This window comes from Elephas maximus, chromosome 23, assembly GCF_024166365.1.
Source record: "Elephas maximus indicus isolate mEleMax1 chromosome 23, mEleMax1 primary haplotype, whole genome shotgun sequence".
NCBI lineage: Eukaryota > Metazoa > Chordata > Mammalia > Proboscidea > Elephantidae > Elephas > Elephas maximus.
Genome location: NC_064841.1, coordinates 30444924 through 30472371, shown reverse-complemented (window position 1 = coordinate 30472371; position 27448 = coordinate 30444924). Strand labels below are relative to the sequence as shown.

Sequence of the window (27448 nt, the reverse complement as noted above, 5' to 3'; positions counted from 1 at the left end):
AACAAACAGAAGTTTATTCTCTTACAATCTGGTAGGCTAGAAGTCTGAATTCAGGGTGCTAGCTCCAGGGGAAGGCTTTCTTTTCTCTGTCGGCCCTTGAAGGAAGGTCCTTGTCATTAATCTTCCCTTGGTCTAGGAGCCTCGCTGCCTGGGAACCTTGCGTCCAAAGGACATGCTCTGCTCCCGGCATTGCTTTATTGGTGGTATGAGGTCCCCATGTCTCTCTGCTTGCTTCTGCTTTTTATGAAAGAAATTAACCTAAAACACAACCTAATCTTGTAGATTGAGTCCTGCCTCATTAACATATCTGCCGCTAATCCCACCTCATTAACATCGTAGAGGTAGAATTTACAACTAATGGGAAAATCACATCAGATGACAATGTGGTGGACAGTCACACAATAATGGGAATCACGGACTAGCCAAGTTGACACACATTTTTTGGAGACACAGTTCAGCCCGTAACAGTGTGTCTGTGTGCATGTGTGTGCGTGTGCACCAAGTAAAAAGTACCTGCAGGAATGACTACAGGAGCCCTGGTGTTGCAATGGTTAAGCGCTTGTCTGTTAAGCAAAATGTCAACCAGTGGCTTGAACCCGCCAGTGACCCTATGGGAGAAAAGACCTGATGATCTGCATCTGTAAAGATTACAGCTTAGAAACCTCTATGGGGCAGTTTCTTTTATATAGGGTTGCTGTGAGTCAGAATTGATTGACAGCACATAAAAACAGGGATGAATATTGGGGAGGAATGTGAAGTGGAGGAAGCTTTCCTAGAAGATGAAGCGCCTGAGGTTTTTAAACGATAAGTAGACGCTTGCCTGGTAGGTGATGATGTTGGGAGGGGGATCGTTCCAGGCATGGAACACATGCATGGTATGTTTGAGGAACTAAGAGCAGCTTGGCTGTTAGCCCCATAAAAACAAAAACAACCAATCCCACTGCTGTGGTGTCACTTCCAACTCATGGCAACCCCATGTGTTACAGAGTAGAACTGCTTCGTGGGATTTCTTGCCTGTAATCTTTACAGAAACAGATTGCCAGGCCTTTTTCTTCCATGGTGCCACTGGATGGGTTCAAACTGGATCACACACAACTTGTACAGCCCAGAAACTCACCAGTCCCATATTTGTTTCTTATTATTAGTCTGTTACTGGGACATAAAGTATGAATGGATACTGATGAAAAGTGAGCCTAGAAAGGATGAGAGGCTACATTTTGAAGACCCTTGAATATCATACTGCAGGGTTCAGACTTTTTCTCATTAGTGAAAGTTTTAAGCAAGAGAGATATGTGATCAGCTTTGCATTTTAGAAAGATCACTTTTGGAACCATCATGGGAGATAGACTGGGAATGAATGAGCCTAATTTGAAGGCTTTTTAAGGTGTCCAGGTGAGAGATGCTAATGAGATGGAAAACCAAAAAAAAAAAAAAAAAAAACCAAAACAAATCCATTGCTATGAAGCTGATTCTGATGCATAGCGACTCTTTAGGACAGTGTAGAACTGCCCCATAGGGTTTCCAAGGAGTGGCTGGTGGATTTGAACTGCTCACCTTTTGGTTAGCAGCCGAGCTCTTAACCAGTATGCCACAGGGGCTCCATGAGATGTAAAAAAACCATACCTGTTGCCATGAAGTCGATTCTGACTCATAGTGACCCAGAGGACATAGTAGAGCTGCCCCATAGGGTTTCCAAGGATCGGCTGGTGCATTTGGACTTCCGACCTTTTGGTTTGCGGCTGAATGAACACTTAAGCACAGCGCCACCAGGTCCTGAGATTGAAAAGAGGGTGTGAATTCAGTAGCGATTTTAAGGGGTAGAATTAACATGTATTAGGGATTGGTTGCATGTAGGGGAGAGAGAGGCCCTACAACTCATAGATTTCCTGCTTGAGAGAGACTATGGGGAGGAGGGTTTGGGGGGGTGGTGTAGCAGGATCCAGGGCAGGTAGAGGGGAACATGGAAGGAAGATATTTGTGGGAGAAGGATTCATTACTTGAAACAATTAACTAAATTTTGAATTTGAGGTTTTTTTTATGAGGCATCCAGAGCCCTGGTGGGGCAGAGGTTAAGAGCTTGACTGCTAACCAAAAGATAAGCGGTTTGAATCTACCAGCCACTCCTTAGAAACCCTGTGGGGCAGTTCTACTCAGTCCTGTAGGGTCACTGTGAGTCAGAGTTGACCAGATGGCATAAAAAAAAAATTTTTTTTTAATGAGGCATCCAGGTGGAGATGCCTAGAATTCACTGAACAGTCATTTATTGTGCCTGCTATGTGTACGGGCACGGTGCATGACAGCTAACCTATGCAGAAATGTCTGAGAGTGATGATAGAAACAAATGATACCAGTCACCAAATACAGATCATAAAGGCAAGGCACTAAACCTAAATTAAAAAAATATGGAAATACATAAAGTGGAAAATTCCCCATATAGCTTCTCACTCCCACTTCCTAGGGGTAGCCATTGTTAACAGCTTTGGATATTCTATATCATATCAATATACAGCTGCAGCAGTGGGCAGGATCGGGCAGCGTGTCCTTATGTCGTACGTAGGGTCTCTATGAGTCGGAATCATTCAAGGGAACATAACAACAACAATGTATGTTTATACGTATGTGTACACAAACGTTCTTACATAGACACACCCTGACTTTTATTTTTCCAATAATGGGTTCATGTTTCTACACATGTTTCTGCAGTTTGAGTTTTTTCTTTCATGACTGTCTTCCCATGTCAGCGTAGACAGACAGACAGACAAGTAGAGAAATAGGTAGATACAGAGTGACCCACCTCTTCGTAGTTGATGTGTAGTGTTCACAGTGTTGGTATAACATTATTTAATCTTTTTTTCTTATTTGATAAACATGTAAAGCTTTCTTCATTAAATCACTATTACAAATAATGTTGAAGGAACATCCTTATATATAATATATATTCTTGTAAACACGTCATATCTGTCCATTTTAAAATTTGATATTTTTCTCAAAAAAATGTATCAACTTTGTATTCCCAACAGTGATGTATGAGTAAAGCTTTTTCTTTATGCTCTCATTGCATGATATCCGTCTTTTAAACTTTTGCCAAATTAGCAAAAAGTGGTAACTTTTTTAACAAGTATCTTTTTATATATTATTGATTGTATTCTTCTCTGTGAATTACCTATTCATATTTCAGCGCAGTGTTCTATTGGATTATTTTTCTTTTACTTATTCATTTGTTGAAGGAACATTGATATTTTATCTGTCAAAAAAGTTGGCAGCATTTCTCCAATCTGTTGCTTGTCTGGAGTTTTTCATTTTTATAGCTACCAAATCTACCCTCCCCCCCCCTTTTTTTTTTTGCCTTTGTGGCTTCTGGCTTTGCTGTCTTAGGTAGATGCTTTTCCCTTCTAAAAATACTTTTTTTTTTTCTTTTTGTTATAGATTAAATTGTATATCCCCAAAATATCTGTTGGACTCCTGAACCCTACACCTGTGGATGTGATGTAATCAATCAGCAATCTGTTGAGGTCATACCCGTGTAGGGCAAATCCTAAACCTAGTGACTTCTGAGTTATACAAAGAGCAGCATAGACACAGACTCACACACAGTTGGGGAAGACAGCTGCCATGTGAAGAGCACCTACAAGTCAAAGAACCAGGACTACTGACAAGGAAGGGATAAACACAGCCAAGAACCTAATTTGGACTTTTAGCCTTTAGAACTGAGAAAATAAATTTCTGTCCTTTAAACTAATTGTGGTATTTATGTTACAGCAGCATTAGGAAATTAAGAAATATTACTTATACAGCTGTTTGAGTGATTATCTTTTTAATAAATCTCATATTTTTGAGTCTAGCCATTTGTGATGTACTGATACAACTTAATTTTATTTCAAAATTTATCCTAATACCATTAGTACAGTGTCCTTTCATTAGTGATTTGAAATGACAATTCTGCTATGTAGTAAATTTCTCACAAGTGCAAAGGTACTTTGTTTCATTGATTTGGTGAGGGGAATCTATTTTTGCACATACCAATTGGTTTAATATTCTAGTTATAAAGGCCCATCCATTAACTCCTGATTTCCAAATTTTCTTGGCTATTTTTGCACCTTTTCTCTTCTCGATGAATTTTAGAAAGTTTTTATTGAAAAAGGAATCCTATTGGCATCTTGCTTTGGAATTGTATTGAATTTATAGATTAATTTGAGAACTGATAGCTTTATAATGCTGAGCCTTGCCCTCCAAGTATATGGTATATGCCTGCTTACTCAGTTCTTTGGTACTTTCCAGTAAGGTTTTATAGTTCTTGTCCCATAGGTCTTGCAAATTTCCTGTTAAGCTAGTCCCATGTTTATAATTTTGTGAATGGGATCTTTAGTTCTTACAGGCTTATTATATACCATCTATTTTTGTATGTTTAACTCGAACTGGCCACCTTATTCGTTCTAATAATTTCTTGGGTAACTGTCTTAAATTGTATAGGTAGATAAGTATGTCTTTTGTAAATAATATCAGTTTTGCCTCTTCAATATATATCTTATTTATTTTTCTTAACGTTTGGCTAGGATTTTCCAGACAGGGTTGAATGATAACAATGATCTTTTATCTTAATGAACTAGCATCAGTAGTGAAAAAAATCTTTATAAATAATCTTCAAAGATACCCAGCCTCCTTTTCTCTGTTTGAATTACATTGAAGAGCACAGAAGCAAGTTTTTATAAGTTACCTACATATTCTAAGAACTGTGCTAAGTGTTTTGCACTCATTATTTTTACTTAATCTTCACAGTAATCCTCAGAAGTAGATAACATTATTTCCATTTTACAGAGGCTTAGTAAAAGTAAAAAGATGGATCTTTGCCCTTCAGAGAAGTTTCTCTTTTCCCGTTTACTGTATTGATGGGACTCTTTAACATTGCTTTTTTGTCACATTAAGTTTTCACAGTGGTTATTTTTTAGTCCAGCTTTTACTTCCTTGATTATTTAAAAAATGGAAGTTGCTTCTACTTTTCAATTACTGGCAACAAATTAGCATAATAATTATATGGCAAAGTGAGGGGGACAATAGTTTTCAGAAGTATGCTTTAGTTCTGGGTGTAGAGGTGCATCAGATTTGATGCCTAGAACCAGTCTTTCCTGGTCAGCAAGTCAGAAGGAAGTGTTTTTGAACCCAGTAGGAAGGAGGAGACACCATGCAAAGTGTAGCTCTCATCCAGTGTGTATTTATTGTGCCAAGTGCCAGGCACTATGTTATCTCTGAGTAAGTTAGTTCATTGTTCATTGTAATTTACTCCTCCTGGATTTTATGTTTTTTAGTTGAGTAATATGGATAATTTGGAAGCTGACAGGGATTTCCATATGGTGGTGGTAATGGAGATGTTTGAGTTGGAAAGGCTTAGAGGACTAAAAGGTAATAGCATTTGTTAGCAAAATGAAGTAATTGTGCCTACCTGAGATATCTGTATAAGAAGCATGTAATCAGGTTTAATGCGAACAGTGATCACAAAGTGAACAAATAGCATATAGAGTGCTATACTTACATAGACAGCTTGTAACCAGATAACAAAGCTTTATTCTGTGGAACATCTGTGGAGAAATGGAAATAGTTTTGACATATAGAATACTGAACTATAATGAAATGTATTTAATATTTTACTATTAATTTCTAAGCATATTAAAAAATAGCCATCAATAGTTTGTTAACATTATTGATGTTATGGAATATCTCTGATGGTCCAGGGGCAAGCAGGGTAAGCAGGAAGCAGAAGTTGGGTTTCTAGATATCTAGATATTGGCAGCTCAGCTGCTAACCAGCGGGCTGGCAGTTTGAACCTACTACCAGCTGCTCAGTGGGAGAAAGATGTGACAGTCTGCTTCCATAAAGAGTACAGCCTTGGAGAACCTATGGGGCAGTTCTCCTGTGTCCCATGGGGTTACTATGAGTTGGAATTGACTCCACAGCAATGGATGTCCCCCCAAACCTTCCACCCCATGGTCTTACCATCCGTGGACAATCCTTGCCTAAATCAGTACATGAGTGACTGCAAACAAAACTTTGTCTTTTTTCCCCCGAATAAACTTTTTTTTTAATTTAGGAGGAAAGGTTATGTTGAGATAGGAGAAGGTCTGAATATGGCTCTTTTTCAGGTCTTTTATAAAAGCAGTTAGTCCTAAGGAAAACCGTTAGATTCTGTATATAAGAACATAAAAAAAAAGGAGTATAATAAATATTTAAGGCAGTTTGTCTTCTGAAGCCCAATAGCAAAGTTGAAAAATGTTTTTTTCCAGCCTCTCTTTTTAAAATTCAACTAAAATTATATCTAAATTTGTTATTTTCGGAATCTTTTTGTGGTAAAGCAGGCAATATTCTGTTGAAGACTAGTGGTAAGACAATTTATGCTAACACTCAAAACCAGAGGAAAAAAATCGTCTATGCATAATTTGTTTTATTCCTTCAGAATGTAATATCTTTGCTTTGTAGTTTACTTTTAGCTTTGGTACTATAATAAGAATATGGTTATTATGAAGTGTATGAACATGGTGCTTTTCCTCTTACCATATTTTTACGCAAATAACGCACACCTCCTACGTTTGCCTGCCAAGTGTACCCTCCCCTTGCAAAAATTAGCATAGCATGCTTACAAAAATACCTTGTAAGAGGAGGGTGTTCTTGGCAAACAAACGTAGAAGGCGGACATTATTTGCATAAAATACAGTATTTAGGAAGTGTTTGTATAAAACTCTCATATGTTTTAGTTCCTGGAACTTATAAAGAGTGGCAGTTCATAAAGAAAAGCACCTTATTTGAATCTCTTTAGGGCTTATGTACCTAAATTTTTTAAGGATTATACAGATGGTTTGAAAATATTTGTGTTGTTGTTTCCCGTACCCATTGCTGTCTATTCCAACTCAGAGTGACCCTATAGGACAGAGTACAACTGCCCCCATGTAGTTTCCAAGGAGCACCTGGTCGATTTGAATTGCTGACCTTTTGGTTAGCAGCCGTAGCACTTAACCACTATGCTACCAGGGTTTCCATGTTGTTGTTAGGTGCCATCAAGTCAGTTCCAACTCATACCGACCCTATGGTACAGCAGAATGAAACACTGCCTGGTCCTGCACCATCCTCACAATTATTGCTATGTTTGAGCCTATTGGTTGCAGCTACAGTGTCAGTCCATCTCACTGAGGGTCTTCCTCTTCTTTGTGGACCCTCTACTTTACCAAGCATGATATCCTTCGCCAGGGATCAGTGCCTCCTGATAATATGTCCAAAGTATTTAAGATGAAGTCTCAACATCCTCCCTTCTAAGCAGTGCTCTAGCTATACCTCTTCCAAGACAGATTTGTTCGTTAGATATATTCAGCGTTCTTCACTAACACCACAGTTCAAAGGCATCAGTTCTTCTTTGGTCTTCCGTATTCATTGTCCAACTTTTGCGTGCATATGAGGTGATGGAAAATACCATGGCTTGGGTCAGGCACACCTTAGTTCTCAAGGTGACATCTTTGCTTTTTAACACTTTAAAGAGGCCTTTTGCAGCAGATTTCCCGAATGCAGTACTCATGCAATTTGTATGTTCTAGAAATATATTTTGTTTTTGAAAAATAAGATTTCTGAGAGATCCCTGTTTCTTACAGATATACTTATGAATGTGTTTAGTTTAACTCAATATGGACCTTAATAAGAAATTTGTATTTTGATGGTATCTGATATATTAATTTTTTCCCTTGCATTCAAAAAGGAGGCTCTATAGAGCTCTATAGGAAAACCTAGCAGCTTAGTGGTTAAGTGCTACGGCTGCTAACCAAAAGGTCAGCGGTTTGAATCTGCCAGGTGCTCCTTGGAAACTCTATATCGGGCAGTTCTACTCTGCCCTATAGGGTCGCTATGAGTCGAAATCGACTCGACGGCAGTAGGTTTGGTTTTTTTTTTGTTATACAGCTCTGTAGAAGCCTTTCTTTCTCCTCTGATATAATTCCAAAATACAGCCTACCAACTCTTTATCTCCTTGTACTAGTAGCCTTGAGAGTACTTTTGAAAGAAATGTTGCTTTAAGGCAAGCATGTTCTCTTTTGATGTCGTTAGAAGATGGAACTGTTTTTAATTTTTATTTCCTTTAAAATTAAAAAAATCTAAATATAATTTTATAAAAATCATGTACTCCCATGGTATAAAAATTAATAATAATCTGTGCCATTCAGAAATGAATCCCTGGGTGGCACAAACTGTTCCGCACTCAACTACTAGCTGGAGGGTTACCAGTTTGAACCTACCCAGAGGTGCCTTAAAAGACGGACCCAGCAACCTGCTCTGCAAAGTCACAGCCTTGAAAACTCTGCAGAGCAGTTCTACTCTGCACATATGGGGTCACTGCGAGTCAAAATCAACTTGATGGAACAAACAACATACCATTCAGAAGGGCCTAAGTAAAAAGTACACCTTCCTTCCACCTCCAGTCTCTCCCCACCCCCTAGTTCCACCATTTAGAATTAACCATGTTTAAAATTTTATTTTATTTTATTGTATCACTTGATCAATGTGAGAGATGAGGAATTTAACATTTCGATGTTATTTCCTGGCCTGACTGTGTTTAGTTCTTGTTGTGGTTACGTTTAGAACCTTATATAATATACTTAAACCTTCCCCCACTTTTATTTTTAAATTATTAACTTTAGACATAATATTGACTCTACAGTAGGAAAGATAGACATTTTTGAATTTACACTTCTCCACATCCTGATTTTTCTTAGTAATTTTTATATTGCAGAGGTTTATAACATTGTTATTCTATTTAACTCCTAAGTTTTTCTTTAAAGCAATTTTAAAAGAAGAATTTACAATGAATGATTATGTAAATATTATACACTTGAAGAGCCAAGTAGTGTGATTAAATGCTTAGAGAAGGAGAGGTAATCTTGTATCAGTTAAACAGTGTCAGTAAAACTTTTTTTAAAGGTTCCCCTTACTTTTGCTGTTTTGGGCTAATATGTTTTCTCAATCAATTTTATCCCATCTGTTTTCAGTCATCCAGGATTTTCTTATACTTCCTGGTGTGCTGTTGGCACCTTTTTTGTTTTCTAAGGCTTTGATAATTTGTTGTTTTAGTGGATCCTTAGGAAGGAAGAAATGTACTTGTGTGTTCCCTCTACCATATTAAACCAGAAGCATCTGTGTATTGCTTTTAGAAGATTGGATTACTTTTATCCTGTAATGAGGTTTCATTTCTATTTAAAGTATATATGAATACAATTTTTTTTTTAATTGATTAAACACATATATCTTATGCTATATGCTAGGAAATTGTGCCACAGAGAATTTACCTAACTCCTCAAGGTCACACAGCTGGTAAGTCCTAGAGCCAGGATTTAAACCCAAGCATCCTGGCTTTAGTTTTCTGCTTTTAACCATTATAGTATGGCTGCCTTTTATATGGCATTTCTCCTTTCTGATACGCTTTTTATTTCTACATTTCCCCATGCTTTTTTTAGAGTACAACATATGACACTTCCATTCACTCAGGATATATTAATAGAACACCCAGGCTCTGCTTCAGGTATTGGTGATACAGTAATAAGCAAAACAAAATGCCTGCTTTCATGGATTTTACATTTAGTCAGAGAAGATAGATTATAAAAAATAAATAAGTCATATGTGCTGGCAGTGTTTGTTCTCTGAAGAATAAGGAAAATTACCTTCATGTACCAAGGTAGACTAATTTAATCTCCAAAACAATGATTATGTTTTTCATCAGCCGATCTCTTAAAGTGGGATTAATTGATTGTACCCATTATGTTTTTGTAAAAAAATACCATTTGTTAATAGTTATGCATTGGGTGGATGCTACTGTGGAAAGTGATGTCTCAGGAGATTAGCTTGCAGGAGGTTTATTAAGGAGTACTCTTGGGATCAACACCTGTGGAATAAAAGGGCTAGGAAGGAAGCAAGTTTAGGCAGCAGTCAAGCTGCACTAAAGTCTCGGCAGAAACCTCAGTTGACTTTCCAAGGAGTTCTGAACATGGGTTGACATTTCAGAGCTCTTGCAAGTTGCATTTAGTGCCCTTAATACCTTTAGGTTCAGTCATTGGTGTGGGCTTCTCCAGGAAGGAGATGTGACCATAGGTTAGGAATCAACCTCTGAAGGGGTCTGACAACTGAGGATTGCCTTCTGGCAGCACTCCTAGCAGCTGGTATAATAAATCCTCTATTGCTGTTGGGGGACCTAGGTGGATGGGGATAGGGGTTTGGAGGGTAGAGGGGAAAAAAGGTCAGATCACAGCATCTACCAAAAATATCTTTAGGAGAGTTGGATTTGGATTCATATTCCATTTCCTATGAGATTTTTAGCAAGTATGCCTTGTACCTTGCTTTTTAAATCTGTGTAATATGTATGTCTAATTTGACAGTTATTGGGAAGATTAAATCAAAGAAGGTTTAGACACCTGGAAAATGATAAGTATTCTATAAATGTTTATAGGAAAAGAAAACAAACTAATATTTCCTTGTTAAAAGTACATTTTCTGGAAGGTGGATTTCTCATAGGAAATATTTCTTCCACGTTGAGTCAAGAACTATTTGAGTGCCTAAATAGTTATGGGAATATATTAGGAAGTTCCAAGAATTCTTGCCTTCTAGTTGTTTACAATTCAGTTGAGGACGTGCCATCAAGTGTATGGTAAGTTAAATAACAAAAGGTGGAACGTAAGCTACAAGTTGGACGGATTTAGAAGTAAAGACCATTTGTCTTATGTGGCTGAAAAAGTTTTAATGGAAGTTAATGTTTAATGGAAGTTGATGTTGAAGTGCCCATTAAAGAGTAGTTTTTCCTCCCACAAACTGAGCCATAACCTGAGGGAATGTCGGGATTAAGGATTTGGATGATCAAGATCTTGTATGTGTCAGGGTTGTGAGTAAACCAGGTGTCTGTAATAGAGTATTTCTGTTGGAAGTTGTGGGACCAGGGTGAGAACATAAATTGGAATCAGATACAACAATTGGTCTCCATTTACCTGGAGCAGCAGAGGAAGGAGGAGACCCAGCAATTGAAGAAGGACTGGACTGTAGGTCTAATTGACTCCAGCAACTGCTGCTTCCTTTGCAGTGAGACCAGAAGGATTGGATGGTACCTGGTTGCTGTTACTGAACATTTTGATCAAGGATTCAATAGATGAGTGTTGACCTAAAGGAGAGAAAATGTGGAATTTCAGGTTTCTTATAGAACCCACACTTACTGGGCCCATTGAGGGTTGAGAAACTCCCGAATCTGTTGCCCTAAGAAAGCTTTTTGACTTTGAACTGAAACTATCCCCTGAAGTCATCTTTAAACCAAACAACCAAACCAGAAACCAAAACCACTGCCATCGAGTCGATTCTGACTCCTAGCAACCCTATAGGTCAAAGTAGAACTGGCCCATAGAGTTTCCAAGGAGTGCCTGGTGGATTCAAACTGCCAACCACTTGGTTAGCAGCCGTAGTCCTTAAATCACTATGCCACCAGGGTTTCCAACCAAACAACAGTTCAGCTGAATTAGTAAGGAATGTTTGCCTTGAGCATTGCGCTCCTTTAAAGAATAATCTATGTCAGATTAAATTGGCAGCAGTAACTCAACACATAGTTGAGGGCAGTGGGAAGAGATAGTGAGAATACTGACAGCGTGAAGAATTCAACAGTGTCATTGAACTGTACTTGTAGAAATTGTTGAATGAGTGTATGATCTGCTCTGTATATTCTCACGAAAAATAAAATAAATATTAAAAAAGAAATTGGAACAGATTTCAGTTAAATCTAAGGCAGAAACGTATCAGTGCCAGAGCTGTTCCTCTGTGGAGTAGACTGCCTCAGCAAGGAGTGAGTTTCTGATAACTAGCAATAAAGCAGAAGTAGAACTGCCATCTCTCGGGGCAATTAGGGTGGGCTTCCTGAGTTAGGAGGGAAGTTTGTATTAAAGTTTCTCACAAATCCAGTATTTTTCAATCATTATTTTATTTTTACTTTACAGAGATAGTAGTTTATTGGAAGTCATGTATTTTGATGCACACACAGAATTGAGAAGTCGATCAAGTTGTCAGATGCTCAGTAATAGGTAGAGCATTATTTGTTTTAATAATTGTCAAACTTAAAACTGCTTTTCTTTTTCAGGGATATCATGATAACACATTTTGAACCTTCAATCTCCTTTGAGGGCCTTTGCAGTGAGGTTCGAGATATGTGTTCTTTTGACAATGAACAGCTCTTCACCATGAAATGGATAGACGAGGAAGGTGAGTGGGAATGCATTTGATTTAAGGTGTTATTTTGCTGTTGTTTTTAAAATACAATAACAGAGTTCTAAAAATTAAAGGAGGGAAAGGTATATTAGAAATTCGATGCTCTTCTTATTTTTTCTCTAAGTATTTAAGCTAAAAGAGTACCAATCTTTGCTCTTCCCTCTTTACCCTCAAATTGAGTGAATTTACTTGACCTTTTTTTTCCAACAATAAGGTAAACATCTCATCAAATAGTGTGACATTTTAACTTTTAATCTAAGTGTTGTCTTATTTTGATTTAAGAGATTACCTATTTTTATTGAATATTAAAGAAAATGTTATGGAATGAAAGTGATTGTGACAATTGTTATTTTAAAAGGTGGTGGCAGAAACCCAATATCTTAGTGACTTTTCCTCACAGAAAACATTTATTGAATATCAGTGTACTGAGGATGCAAGATATTTCATATTCTTAAACTCAGTCTTCTAGAGGAGACGGACATGTACATAACAAATACAATAAATGCTGGAACATAAACGCATAGGAGCCTCAGGGAGTACAAAAGAAGCAGCATCTGCTTCTGCCTGAAATATCTGCGATGTTTGAACTAAACCTCTAACAAAGAGTAAAGGTTTTTGAGGTGGAGGAGGTGAGGGGAAAAACACTTAGGCAGAAGAATAAGCTGTAAAAAGGCACAGAGGGGTAGAGAACATGGTGTGTGTGTGGGAGGGAGGGGTCAATTCACTACATCTCAAGTGTGGGGAGTGGTAAGGTATGAACTTGGGCTAGATCCTTGCTGCTCAAAGTATGGTCTGCAGAACTTGTTAGAAATGGGTACTCTTAGGCCCATCCCAGACTACTGAATCCAAGTCTACATTTAACATGGTCCACAGCTGAATTCCATGAATGTTAAGTTTGAGAGCTCCAGGACTAGATTCTGAAAGACCTTGCAAACCACGATAGATTTTATTTTACATGATAGAATGTCAGTCATTGAAATGTAGTTAAAAGATACCCTAAATACACTGCTTCTGTGAAATCATTTTCATTGCAATACAAATGGAATTTCATTTTAATATTTGGCTCAATATTTGGGACTATTTCTGTGTTCCCTGATATGAAGAGCCCTGGAAAAATATCATCCCTGCCCAAAGCGGTAGGTAAGCTCACATTTTTGTTTTTTAAAAAAGTTTTTAGAAGTTTCTCTAATCCATGTTCACTGTTTAGGAAAAAAAAAAGTAGTACAGGTGTTTATAAAATTAAAAAAGGAGCCTTCTGTTTGCCCTTTCTCTTCTCTCTTCCCTCACCAATCCCATTCTTAATGGAGAAAACCACTGGTAACATCTTAGAATACGCTCTTCTAGGTATTTTTTATGCATATACAAACAAGTATGTTTGTATAAATTATCTATAAGCCACACTTTTCATTTACACAAAAGGAATTATACGAATCATTATACAGTATTTTCCTGTGTATTGTATGCTTTTAAATTTGTGTATATCAGTTCATAACCTTTTTAATGCTCTGCACACTATTCCATATGGTAGATGTTCAATGATTCATTTGTTTGATCCCTTACTGATGAGCATTTGAACTGTTTCTAGTTTTTCACTACTGTAGCAGTATATAAAGAATATTTTCACATAGTTTTGTACGATCATATGGAACTCCATATAGCAAATTCACAGAAGTGGGCTAAGGAATATGCACATTGTCAATTTTGGTAGCTAGTGACAATTTGTTATCAAAAGAAGTTAAACCAATTCATAGTACAACTACAGTGAATAAGAGGGTCCTTTCACTCTTGTCCTCATCAACCTCAGATTTTAGAATTTTCAACATTTTTGTAAATCTAATAAGTGAAGTGCTAGCTTGGTTTGTGAAATTTTGCATTATTTAAGAATAAGATTATCTTCATCTGTTCAACCACTTCTGACCTACTCTATCACAAGGTTGCTTTAAATATGATTAATTGTAAGTAGTATGGATATCTTACAGTTCTTCAGCCTGCAAATGAGACAATATAAATTAGCACATACAGCAAGTACTCAATGAAGTGGTTCTTATGAACTGATGTCATTCTCATTTTAATCCTGTCCTGATCATTTCATGCCATTTGTTTGTCATTTAGAGTTTTTCAGTCAGTGATGCTCAAACTGATTTTCATAGGAGTAACTGAATAATGCTTTTTATTAAAAGAACTTGATATAAACACATTCTATTAAGATTTTTTATTAGTACTTTTATACTTTGTATTGTCTTTGCCTGGAGAGTTCTGCTCCCACATAGCTGTATCTTTCTTGCCATTCAGGTCTTAACTCAAATACCATGTCCTCCAAGAAACCTTCTTACCCCACTCACTTTGTCTTGTTACCCCGTTTTCTCTTGTTATTTTATTGTAAGGTAGAATGTAAGCGCTGTGAAAGCAGAGATCTTGTCTATTTTGTTTGCCATTGAGCTTCAATGTCTAGAGCAGTACTCTACATAGTATGTTCAAAAAATATTTGTGACTTACACAGAAGACTAGTATAGCAACCTGCCATGGTTTAGTTTTACTTCAGTTATTGCAGACTTAAGCATTGGAATTGTTTATTCTGTTTCTTCTTAGGAAACCCTGGTGGCATAGTGGTTAAGTGCTGCAGCTGCTGCAGAAGGTTAGCAGTTCAAATCCACCAGGCGCACCTTGGGAACTCTATGGGGCAGTTCTGCTCTGTCCTTTAGGGTCGCTATGAGTCGGAATCAACTTGACAGCAATGGGCTTTTGTTTTTTTTTAATTTCTTCTTAAAGGAATAGCATATTTTAATTAACAATTTCATGTAGGTAAATTAAATTAACTCTTTGATGAAACGGCTTTATCGTTTTATAATGCAGCGATTAAGTGTTCTTATTTTCTTGGGAAAACTACGAAATTGTAGCCTTTGCCTCATTCAAGTAAAAGATTAAACTTCCCATTAAGGTCTCTTGATTCCTGTGTGATCCTTCGTACCCTGGTTAATTCTGGTACCAGTCTGGTTTTCTTAATTTTAGGTACACAGAATAATTATTTTTTAAGTTACCTGGGATTGTTTTTCAGCTGTTGTAGTTATGTCACCTTTAGTTTTAATCATGTAGGCTTTGGGGCACTCTGATCTAGAGAAAAATTTTTAGTCTAGGAGGATTGGAAGATAGGACTATAATTTGGTTTCCCTGGCATATTAGAAACACCATTCTAGAAGCTAAACATTTACTTGTGGAATTTTATATTAGATCAAATAAAGATCATAAGCTTACATTTTTAAACAGATTTAAGACAACTGCACTTCTTCCTTGTGCTCAAAACCAGTTTTACTGATCTGTTTTGATGTACATGTGGAAAAACTGGTTTGCTTAATCTCACTAAACATTAGGGAATGAATAGCAATTTTGTAATCATCACACTCCTGCCCCCATATACTCGGAGGATATGGGGCAGAGACTGACAGTTGTGACTTTTTAGTTCACCATATTTTAATTGTGACTTGTTGTTTCTTAAGGATGTACTTTTTATATTTAAAACCTACTATTAAATATTTCCTGAAAATATGTGCATTTATCGAGAGTCTGATTGCCTGATTTAAAATCTGTTTCTATTCGGTCACTTTTCTTTTACTAGGAACAAGCCTTTGGGATATTTTGTTTCCCTAATGTTAAAGTTTTTATGGAGAATAATGCCTGCTTTCACATCCCAAGAGGTGGAGCCAGGTGGAAACATTATTGCTTTTTATAACATAGCCTCAGAAATCATAAGGCATTACTTCTGCCATATTCTATTTGTTAGAAGCCAGCCCATATTCAAGGAAGGAGGAATTAATCCCTCCCTCTTGATTGGAGTGGTACCAAAGAATTTGTGGACATGTTTAAGGACCACCATACTAATCAGATTGAGAGAAGATTGATGTATGGATCAGACTTATTCTTTCATAATAAGCAATAATGTATACAATTGTCAAATGGCCCAGAACAATCATACCAACTCGTCAGTGCATACTCTCCCTGGTAGGCATTATAGTATGGTGGCTAAACAAGAGCTTTAGGTTTATGCTTATCTGGGTTCATAGTCTGGCTCTGCCACCTATTAGCATTGTGACTCTAGGCAAGTTCCTTAACATCACTGATGCTTTCTTCTGTGTAAAATGGATGTGATAAAAACGTAATACCTGAAGAGTGTCGGCATATGCGGAGCATTCCATGTATGATAATGATTATTGTAAACCCAAGGTCCCTGAGTGGCGCAAGCAGTTTGGGATCAGCTACTGACCTAAAGGTTTGGCGGTTTGCGTCCACCCGGTAGCACTGAGGAAGAAAGGCCTGGTGATCTGCTTCTGCTTCAGTAAAGATAACAGCCAAGAAAATCCTACAGAGCTCAGTTCTACTCTGTAGCACGAGGTCGCCATGAGTTGAAATTGACTCAACAGCAATGGGTTTGGGTTCTTTGGTTTATTGTAAGCCCCAATTCTGCCCCAAGTCCTTTGCTATTACAGATGCTCCAACCAGCATGAGGCACGCTCATTTCAAAGAGATGAGCAAGTGTGGAGGGCACCTTGATCTAACTTGGGTCGCCTGCGAACTTGACGGCCAATCTCCTCCAGCTCCTACAGCTCTCAGATCTAACCTGGATCGCCTGCGGTCTTGACGGCCAGTCTCCTCCAGCTCGTACAGCTCTCAGTGAGCCCCTCCAAAGTCTGGATTGCAGGCTGCTGGGGTGGGCGGGCATGGAAAGAGCCCCATCTCAGCTGGCATGTGGCCAGGGACTCAGATCTGCCAGCGTAGGTGCAAACATGCTTTCCCCAGAAAAGGTGCTTGAAGGCACAGACTAGGGAAAGGGAAGATTAAAACTAGAGAGTGGTCATGCTTGGTTTTCAAATAAAAGGAGAGCCTTGGTTTCAAAGGCCCTTTGATTCTCTTGCTTTGGGAGTAGGGTGTATAGGTGGGGAAAAAGGCTGAGGAATCATCATGAGGTCTCCTTGCCCTAGAGCCCTAAGACATGGGAACACCCAGAACTGGGCAGCTGCACCTCATGGCCACAGCTGTGCCCTTGACTGAAACATTCATGCTTTAATTGCTCTGCAGGATTTCCAAACCAGGGCTTCAAATCCAGTCATTTTTCAGTTCAAACCCCTGCTGAGAGGTTGCATTTCCACCCCAGATGTACTGAATCAAAATTTACATTTTAACAAGATCCCCAGGTGATCCTTATGTAGGGCTTGTTGGAAACACAAATTCTCAGCAGGGAAATTGTTAGAAATGCAAATTCTTAGCAGGGGTTCTAACCAGTTTGAAGCCCTGTTGCAAACTAGCAGCCCTCATACTTAACTTGGTTTGAACCTCACTGAGTTTGTAAATTTGAAAGTATTAATGCTTTTTTTTTTTAAATAATTTTTATTGTGTTTTAAGTGAAAGTTTACAAATTAAGTCAATCTCTCACACAAAAACCCATATACACCTTGCTGCATACTCCCAATTTCTCACCCTAATGAGACAGCCTGCTTTCTCCCTCCACTCTCTCTTTTCGTGTCCTTTTCGCCAGCTTCTAACCCCCTCCACCCTCTCATCTCGCCTCCAGGCAGGAGATGCCAACCTAGTCTCAAGTGTCCACATGATCCAAGAAGCTCACTCCTCACCAGCATCCCTCTCCAACCAATTGTCCAGTCCAATCCATGTCTGGAGAGTTGGCTTTGGGAATGGTTCCTGTCCTGGGCCCATAGAAGGTCTGGGGGCCATGACCTCCAGGGTCCTTCCAGTCTCAGTCAGACCATTAAGTCTGGTCTTATGAGAATTTGGGGTCTGCATCCCACTGCTCTCCTGCTCCCCCACAGGTTCTCTGTTGTGTTCCCTGTCAGGGCAGTCATCGGTTGTAGCTGGGCACCATCTAGTTCTTCTGGTCTCAGGATGATGTAGTTGCTGGTTCATGTGGCCCTTTCTGTCTCTTGGGCTCGTAAATGCCTTGTATCCTTGGTGTTCTTCATTCTCCTTTGATCCAGGTGGGTTGGGAACAATTGATACATCTTAGATGGCTGTTTGCTAGTGTTTAAGACCCCAGACGCCACCCTTCAAAGTGGGATGCAGAATGTTTTCTTAATAGATTTTATTATACCAATTGACTTAGATGTCCCCAGAAACCATGGTCCCCAGACCCCTGCTCTGCTACACTGGCCTTCAAAGCATTCAGTTTATTCAGGAAACTTCCTTGCTTTTGGTTTAGTCCAATTGTGCTGACCTCCCCTGTATTGTGTGCTGTCTTTCCCTTCACCTAAAGTAGTTCTTATCTACTATCTGAGAATCTCCCTCTCCCACCGTCCCTCCCTCTCTGCTCTCGTAACCACAAAAGAATGTTTTCTTCTCAGTTTAAATGGTTTCTCAAGTTCTTATAATAGTTGTCTTCTACAACTGACTAATTTCACTCAGCATAATGCCTTCCAGGTTCCTCCATGTTATGAAATGTTTCACAGATTCCTCACTGTTCTTTATCGATGTGTAGTATTCCATTGTGTGAATATACCATAATTTATTTATCCATTCATCCATTGATGGGCACCTTGGTTGGTTCCATGTTTTTGCTATTGTAAACAGTGCTGCAATAAACATGGGTGTGCATATATCTGTTCATGTAAAGGCTCTTATTTCTCTAGGATATATTCCAAGGAGTGGGATTGGTGGAACCTATGGTAGTTCTATTTCTAACTTTTTAAGGAGGCGCCAAATCAATTTCCAAAGTGGTTGTACCATTTGACATTCCCACCAGCAGTGTAGAAGTGTTCCAGTCTTTCCACAACCTCTCCAACACTTATTATTTTGTGTTTTTTGGATTAATGCCAGCCATGCTGGAGTGAGATGAAATCTCATTGTAGTTTTGATCTGCATTTCTCTAATGGCTAATGATCGTGAGCATTTCCTCATACATCTGTTAGCTATCTGAATGTCTTCTTTAGTGAAGTGTCTATTCATATCTTCTGCCCATTTTTTAATTGGGTTATTTGTCTTTTTGCAGTTGAGGTTTTGCAGTATCATGTAGATTTTAGAGATCAGGCGCTGATCAGAAATGCCTAGCTAAAAACGTTTTCCCAGTCTGTAGGTAGTCTTTTTACTCTTTTGGTGAAGTGTTTGGATGAGCATAAGTGTTTGATTTTTAGGAGCTCCCAGTTATCTTTTTTTTTTTTTTTTCCCAGCTATCTAGTTTTTCTTCTACGTTCTTTATAATGTTTTATGTACTGTTTATGCCATGTATTAGGGCTCCTAACATTGTCCCTGTTTTTTCTTCCATGATCTTTATCGTTTTAGATTTTATATTTAGGTCTTTGATTCATTTTGAGTTAGTTTTTGTGCATGGAATGAGGTATGGGTCTTGCTTCATTTTTTTGCAGGTGGATATCCAGTTCTGCCAGCACCATTTGTTAAAAAGACTGTCTTTTCCCCATTTAAGTGATTTGGGGCCTTTGTCAAATATGAACTGCTCATATGTGGATGGATTTATGTCTGGATTCTCCATTCTGTTCCATTGGTCCATGTATCTGTTGTTGTACCAGTACCAGGTTGTTTTGACTACTGTGGTGGTATAATAGGTTCTAAAATCAGGTAAAGTAGGGCCTCCCACTTTCTTCTTCTTTTTCAGTAATGCCTTATTTATCTGGGGCCTCCTTCCCTTCCATATGAAATTGGTGATTTGTTTCTCCATCTCATAAAAGATTGTCCTTGGGATTTGGATTGGAATTGCATTAAATGTATAGATGGCTTTTGGAAGAATAGACATTTTTATAATGTTAAGTCTTCCTATCCATGAGCAAGGTATGTTCTCCCACTTACTAAGTCTCTTTTGGTTTCTTGCAAAAGTGTACTGTAGTCTTTTACGTCTCTGGTAAGATTGATTCCTAAGTATTTTATCTTCTTGGGGCTACTGTGAATGGCATTGATTTGGTGATTTCTGCTTCAAAGTTCTTTTTGTTGGTGTAGAGGAATCCAAGTGATTTTTGTATGTTTATCTTGTATCCCGATACTCTGCTGAACTCTTCTCTTAGTTTCAGTAGTTTTTTGGAGGATTCTTTAGGGTTTTCTGTGTATAAGATCATGTCATCTGCAAATAGAGATGCTTCTTCCTTGCCAATCTGGATGCCCTTTATTTCTTTATCTAGCCTAATTGCTCTGGCTAGGACTTCCCGCACAATGCTGAATGAGAGTGGTGATAAAGGGCGTCCTTGTCTGGTTTCCGATCTCAATGGGAATGTTTTCAGGCTCTCTCCTTTTAGGGTGATGTTGGCTGTTGGCTTTGTATAAATGCCGTTTATTATGTTGAGAAGTTTTCCTTCTATTCCTATTTTGCTAAGAGGTTTTATCATGAATGAGTGTTGAACTTTGTCAAATGCCTTTTCTGCATCAATTGATAAAATCATGTGATTCTTATCTTTTGTTTTATTTATGTGGTGGATTATATTAATTGTTTTTCTAGTGTTGAAGCATCCCTGCATACCTGGTATGAATCCCACTTGGTCATGGTGAATTATTTTTTTGGTATGTTGTTGAATTCTATTGGCTAGAATTTTGTTGAGGATTTTCGCATCTACATTCATGAGGGATATAGGTCTACAATTTTCTTTTCTTGTGGTGTCTTTACCTGGTTTTGGTATCAGGGATATGGTGGCTTCATAGAATGAGTTTGGTAGTATTCCATCCTTTTCTATGCTCTGAAATACCTTTAGTAGTAGTGGTGTTAACTCTTCTCTGAAAGTTTGGTAGAACTCTGCGGTGAAGCTGTCCAGACCAGGGCTTTTTTTGTTGGGAGTTTTTTGATTACCTTTTCAATCTCTTCTTTTGTTATGGGTCTATTTAGTTGTTCTACCTCTGTTTGTGTTCATTTAGGTAGGTAGTGTGTTTCTAAGAGTTCATCCATTTCTTCTAGGTTTTCAAATTTGTTTCAGTATAGTTTTTCATAGTAATCGGATATGATTCTTTTAATTTCAGTTGGGTCTGTTGCAATATCGCCCATCTCATTTCTTATTCAGGTTATTTGCTTCCTTTCCTGTTTTTCTTTTGTCAATTTGTCCAATGATCTATCAATATTGTTGAGTTTTTTAAAAAACCAGCTTCTGGTCTTGTTAATTCTTTGAATTGTTTTTCTGTTTTCTATTTCCTTTAGTTCAGCTCTAATTTTTATTATTTGTTTTCTTCTGGTGCCTGTGGGTTTCTCTTGTTGCTCTCTTTCCATTTGTTGAAGTTGTAGGGATAGTTCTTTGATTTTGGCCCTTTTTTCTTTTTGGATGTGTGCATTTATTGATCTAAATTGGCCTCTGAGCACCACTTTTGCTGTGTCTCAAAGGATCTGTTAGGAAGTGTTTTTATTCTCATTGGATTCTCTGAATTTCTTTATTCCATCCTTAATGTCTTATATAATCCAGTCTTTTTTTGAGCAGGGTATTGTTCAGTTTCCAAGTGTTTGATTTCTTTCCCCTGCATTTCCTGGTAGTGATTTCTACTTTTATGGCCTTACAGTCAGAGAGGATGCTTTGTAATATTTCAATGTTTTGGATTCTGCTGAGGCTTGCTTTATGACCTAATATGTGGTCTATTTTAGAGAATGTTCCATGTGCACTAGAAAAGAAAGTATAGTTGGTTGCTATTGGGTGGAGTGTTCTGTGTATGTCTACGAGGTCAAGTTGGTTGATTGTGGCGTTTAGATCTTCCGTGCCTTTATTGAGCTTCTTTCTAGATGTCCTGTCCTTCACCGAAAGTGGTGTGTTGAAGTCTCCTACTATCATTGTGAAGCTCTCTCACTTTTCAATGCTGATAGAGTTTGTTTTATGTATCTTGCAGCCCTGTCATTGGGTGCATAAATATTTAACATGGTTATATCTTCTTGGTGTATTGTCCCCTTAATCATTATATAGTGCCCTTCCTTATCCTTTCTGATGGATTTAACTTTAAAGTCTATTTTGTCAGAAATTAATATTGCCACTCCTGCTCTTTTTTGATTGTTTGCTTGATACATGTTTGTCCATCCTTTGAGTTTTAGTTTGTGTCTCTAAGTCTAAGGTGTGTCTCTTGTAGGCAGCATATAGACGGATCTTGTTTTTTAATCCATTCTGCCTCTCCCTGTCTCTTTATTGGTGCATTTAATCCACTTACATTCAGGGTAGTTATGGATAGGTATGAATTTAGTGCTATCATTTTGCTGTCTTTTTTGGTGTGTTGACAGCTTCTTTTTCCCACTTGATTTTATGTGCTGAGTAGATTTTATTTGTATGTTGTCCTTTCCTCGTATTTGTTGTTGTCGATTTTGTTTCTGCTGATTCTCTATTTTTCACTTGTATTTTATTTTGATGAGTGGGATAGTTTGTCTCCTTGTGGTTACCTGATTATTTACCCCTATTTTTCTAAATTTATAACTAACTTTTATTTCTTTGTTTCGCCATATCTTCCTCTCCATATGGACGGTGTATGATTACATTTCTTAGTCACTCTTTATTATTTTAATGTTGTCTTCTTTTATATAATAACATTGCCGTTACCCTGTGTTGGGCCTTTTTTTTTTTTTTTTGAAATCTTGCTTTTTTTTTTAAATTTTTTGGATTTCCCTTTCTGGGTTGACTTCTGGTTGCTCTGCCCAGTGTTCTAGTCTCGGGTCGATACCTGATATTATTGATTTTCTAACAAAGAACTCCCTTTAGTATTTTGTGTAGTTTTGGATTGGCTTTTACGAATTCCTTCAAATCGTGTTTATCTGGAAATGTCTTAATTTCACCTTCACATTTAAGAGACAGTTTTGATGGATATATGATTCTTGGCGGGAATTTTTTTCCTTCAATTTTTTGTATATGTCATCCCATTATCTTCTTGCCTGCATGGTTTCTGCTGAGTAGTCCGAGTTTATTCTTATTGGCTCTCCCTTGTAGGTGACTTTTCTTTTATCCCTCGTTGCTCTTATAATTGTCTCTTTATATCGACTCGACAGCAGTGGGTCTTTTGGTGGGATCTTTGGTTTTGGCAAGCTTGATCATAATATGTCTTGGTGACTTTCTTTTAAGATCTACCTTATGTGGAGTTCGATGAGCCTCTTGGATAGATATCTTCTCATCTTTCACAATATCAGGGAAGTTTTCTGCCAACAAATCCTGAACAATTTTCTCTGTATTTTCTGTCGTCCCTCCCTGTTCTGGTACTCCAATCACTCGTAGGTTATTTCTCTTGATAGAGTCCCACATGATTCTTAAGTTTTCTTCATTTTTTAAAATTCTTTTATCTGATTTTTCATAAAATATATTAGTTTCAAGTGATTTATCTTTGAATTCAGAAATTCTAGCTTCTACTTGCTCAATTCTGCTCCTCTGAGTTTCTATTGACTTATCTAATTCAGTAATTTTATTGTTAATCTTCTGAATTTCTGATTGCTCTCTATGGATTTTTCGAGGTTATTAAACTTTTCATTATGTTCCTGAATAATATTTCTGATTTCTTCAGTTGCTTTATCTGTGTGTTCCTTGGCGTGTTCTGCGTATTGCCTCATTTCCTTCCAGATGTCTTGAAGGGTTCTGTATATTAAACTTTTGTATTCTGCATCTGGTAATTCCAGGAATGCACTTTCATGTAAAAGATCCCTGGATTCTTTGTTTTGAGAGCCTGTTGAGGTGATCATGGCCTGTTTCTTTATGTGACTTGATACTGACTATTGTCTCCAAGCCAGCTATAAGTTATTGTATTAGTTTATGCTTGCTTACTGTGTCTTAGCTGCTTGCTTTGTTTTGTTTTGGTATACTCCTGTGGTTTGCTTGAGGGAGCTAGCTTGATTATTTTCACCTTTGGAGCTCTGGTGTCCTGTCCCCAGCTGGCTACAGCTGTTATCAAGTATATCAGTCTAGGATTCCAGTTTTCTTGTATGAATTCAGCTCAGGTTTCCAGGTAGCTGATATCCAGTGTGTGGTACTGGCTCTGTCCTACAGTCTTAGAGGGGCAGGGGTGATTGGCGTATATACCCGTATCTGATTGCAGCAGTGGGTCACACTCTGAACAAGGCAGGGGGCTAAGAACTGACCCCCAAGTGTCTCTGAGGAAAACGCGTCTCTGTTCTCTAGAGCATGCTGGTGGGTGGGCTCTGCAGAGGGACCGTGGGCACCCAAAGTTTTCTCGTAAGGAGTGGGAGGTGCCAGTTGTCCCTGGACCCCTGTCATGGGTGGCTGGGCCACCTAAGTGGATCCACCAGTCCTTAGGTCCCTGTTGTCTGTAGGTGAGGACCTTGTTTAATAGGCAAAGCAATATCAGACGTCAAACACCCACCTCTCCACTGCAGAACTGAAGTGGTTGGAGTTTGCCAACAAGGGCCTATTCTCCCGAAATAGGCCCACACAGGCCCATGCAGAAGGGAAAAGTGCTCAAGGTCCACGGACAGTTTATGCCTGGACAGTAGCCGCTTCCGGCCTGAGCTTCCCTGGTTAATGGAGTTAGCAAATTATCTTTTCCCTGAACTTGGTAATATTTTCCTTCCCCAGGCCGGGAGGACGGCCCTAGGTGCTCACCAGTGTCTATCTCAGGCCCAGGGATTCAGCCGCTGGAGCTGGCTTTGGGGGGGGGGGCCGGTAAAATATATGCAAGTAGTTAGCTTTTGCCGAGAGCGCCCTTCTCCTCAGGTTCCGGAGGTGTGAGTGGGCTGTGTGGCTGGCTGCTTCTCCCTGAGGAAACTGCGGCGGAAGGCTAGAACTAGTTTGCCGCGGCCGCCACAGCTCCAGAAATGGTGCCTGAGGGCTCCCCGCGATTCCGGCGCGGTAACTCCTCTCCACTTCTGAACTGTCTCTTCATTCCCCTGCCCCTCAGTTCGTTGTCTAAGCTTGCCTTTGATGCTCAGGGCTCCCAGCTTGTCACAAATACACTCGTTTCACTTGTTTTTTTGGGTCTTTTTTGTAAAGAGGGCTCAAGGGAAGCATGTATTTATTCCGCCATCTTGGCTCCGCCCCGTGTTAATGCTTTTGAATCAGGCATTTGCCCTCCCCTTATGTCAACACTCCTCATTATCTGGGTCTAGTCTGCTTTCCCCGACTATATTAAATATCTGCTTGACCCTATAGGCAAATTCGGTTTGCATCCCACTTGCTTTGTGCTTTTCCTCCTGTAATAATGCCAGTAAAACTTACATGTATTAAGCACATGTGGTGTTCCCAGGACTGTGCCAAATATTAACCAGCTGTAGTGTTAATTATTATCCGGGAAGCTGTGCAAGGGAGGTGCCTCCACTCCACAGAGAAGGCAACTAAGAATCAGAGGTGTTAAATAACTTCCCAGAGCGACACAGATTCTGCATAGCAGAGCTGTTATTTGAATCCAGGTAGTGTATGTTGGGAGTTTTCCAGTTGCAAGTAACAGAAAATCCACTTCAACTTGTCTTTAAAAAAAAGGGGGGGTGGGGGGGAGGAGGAAAATGCAGAACAGAATTTCAAGTTATCATGGGCTCCAGACTTTGTGGAAACATGGAGACTAGATGAACCCTTGAAACTATTGCTCTGAGAAAGTCTTCTTAAAACTGAACAATGGTTTAGCTTAATTAGTGAAAAAAGTCTGCCTTGAGCATTATGCTCTTTTAAGAACTATTTATATGGGATCAACTTGACAACAGCATCTCACAAGATTAGACAGGAACCTTAGGGAGCAGAGAGTTTATGTTAATGGGGAGGAACAACTCAGAAAAGGAGGGTGAGAATGATTACACAACTCGAAGAATGTTGTCAGTGTCACCAAACTGTACATGTAGAAACTGTTGAGTTGGTGTATGTTTTGCTGTATATATCATCAACAATAACAAAATAAAAAAAATTAAAAAAAAGAATAATGCATGCTTTTAACAAACATACTGATTTGTTTGAAGGAAAAGAGTATCTCTAGGAATGATCAGATCATTAGAGATAGCTGCTATAAAGAAATTGAGAACTCTTTTTCTATGAATATAAAAGTAGAAGGGATAGGGTAACAATTTTTTCCTTCTTACAAATAGACTAATACTATACAGGCTGTTATTTAATCTTCTTTTTTCACTTCACTTGTGGTTATCTTTCCCTATCAGTGCATGTAGATTTATCTTATTCCTAGTAAATGATGTATGTAGTATTAAATAACATGGTTATGTTATTTAACCAGTTCCCTTTTGATGGATTGTTTACAGTTTGACCAGTATAATATTAGGACAGTAAATAGCTTTTGCATATGTTCTTTGGGCACCTGTACTGGATTATTGGTAGGGTAAATTCTCTGAAATGGAATGAGTCCTGGATTAAAAAACCAGTTGCCATTGAGTCAGTTCTGACTCATAATAACCTCATGTGTGTCAGAGCAGAACCATGCTCCATAGGGTTTTCAGTGGCTGATTTTTTGGAAGTAGATCACCAGGCCTTTCTTCCAAGGTGCCTCTGGGTAGACTTGAACCTCCAACCTTTTGGTTAGCAGCTGAGCACTTCAATTGTTTGCACCACCCAGGGACTCCCATTTTTGATGATAGGTAATACCCAATTGCCCTTCAAAAATACTGTACCATTTTGTTACACTTCCACCGATAGCATCTGAATGTGTTTTTTCACACTGTAATAAAAGACCATGTGAGGGAAGAAGTTGAAAACAGATGATTTTCAGGGGGAAGAGTGTATTATTCTGATGTAGTTCTTTTATTTACATCCTGTTGGCTTGAATAGGTGAGATTCATGAAAATTTTAAATGAGTATAATAATTCTTTGACATAAAGTTATGGAATTTTCAGAATTCTATGCAGGTAAACCTCTTTCTGACTTGGATCAGATTATAAAACCTCACGTGTCCATAGCAGGGAAAATTGAGTGCCAAGATATAACAAAACAATACTTATGGTAACATATTTTCTAACATCTTTGGTCCTGTGTGTTAAGAACTAAAATGGGGGACGAATGCTTTTCATATTTTTCCTTATCATTCCACACGGTGTATTGACAGTGGTAATCATGCCAGAAAGAACAGTGGGGGGAAACTTTCATTGAGTGTCTTTAAGTATACTGAAGTGTTACTTCAGTTCTTCACATAAGCAGTATTATGGCTCCAAACCTGAAAATTAAAAATAAAAATCTACAGCAGTGAAGAAAATCTTAAGTACTCCTGAGCAGATCTAGATTTGCATCTAATATAATTTTTCCTTCTGCTTGAAGAACTTCCATTAACATTTCTTGCAGTAGAGGTCTGTTGGTGATAAGTTCTTTCAGCG

At 38.4% G+C, this 27448-nt stretch overlaps 1 protein-coding gene across 1 annotated transcript in view; it reads left to right on the top strand.

The window, feature by feature from the left end:
* Positions 1 to 27448, top strand: part of PRKCI (protein kinase C iota) — a 104300-nt gene that overhangs the window by 5580 nt on the left and 71272 nt on the right. The window contains exon 2 of the mRNA XM_049867725.1: positions 12128 to 12249. Within this exon, the coding sequence (XP_049723682.1) occupies positions 12128 to 12249 (122 nt within the window). The remainder of the gene's footprint in view (positions 1 to 12127; positions 12250 to 27448) is intronic.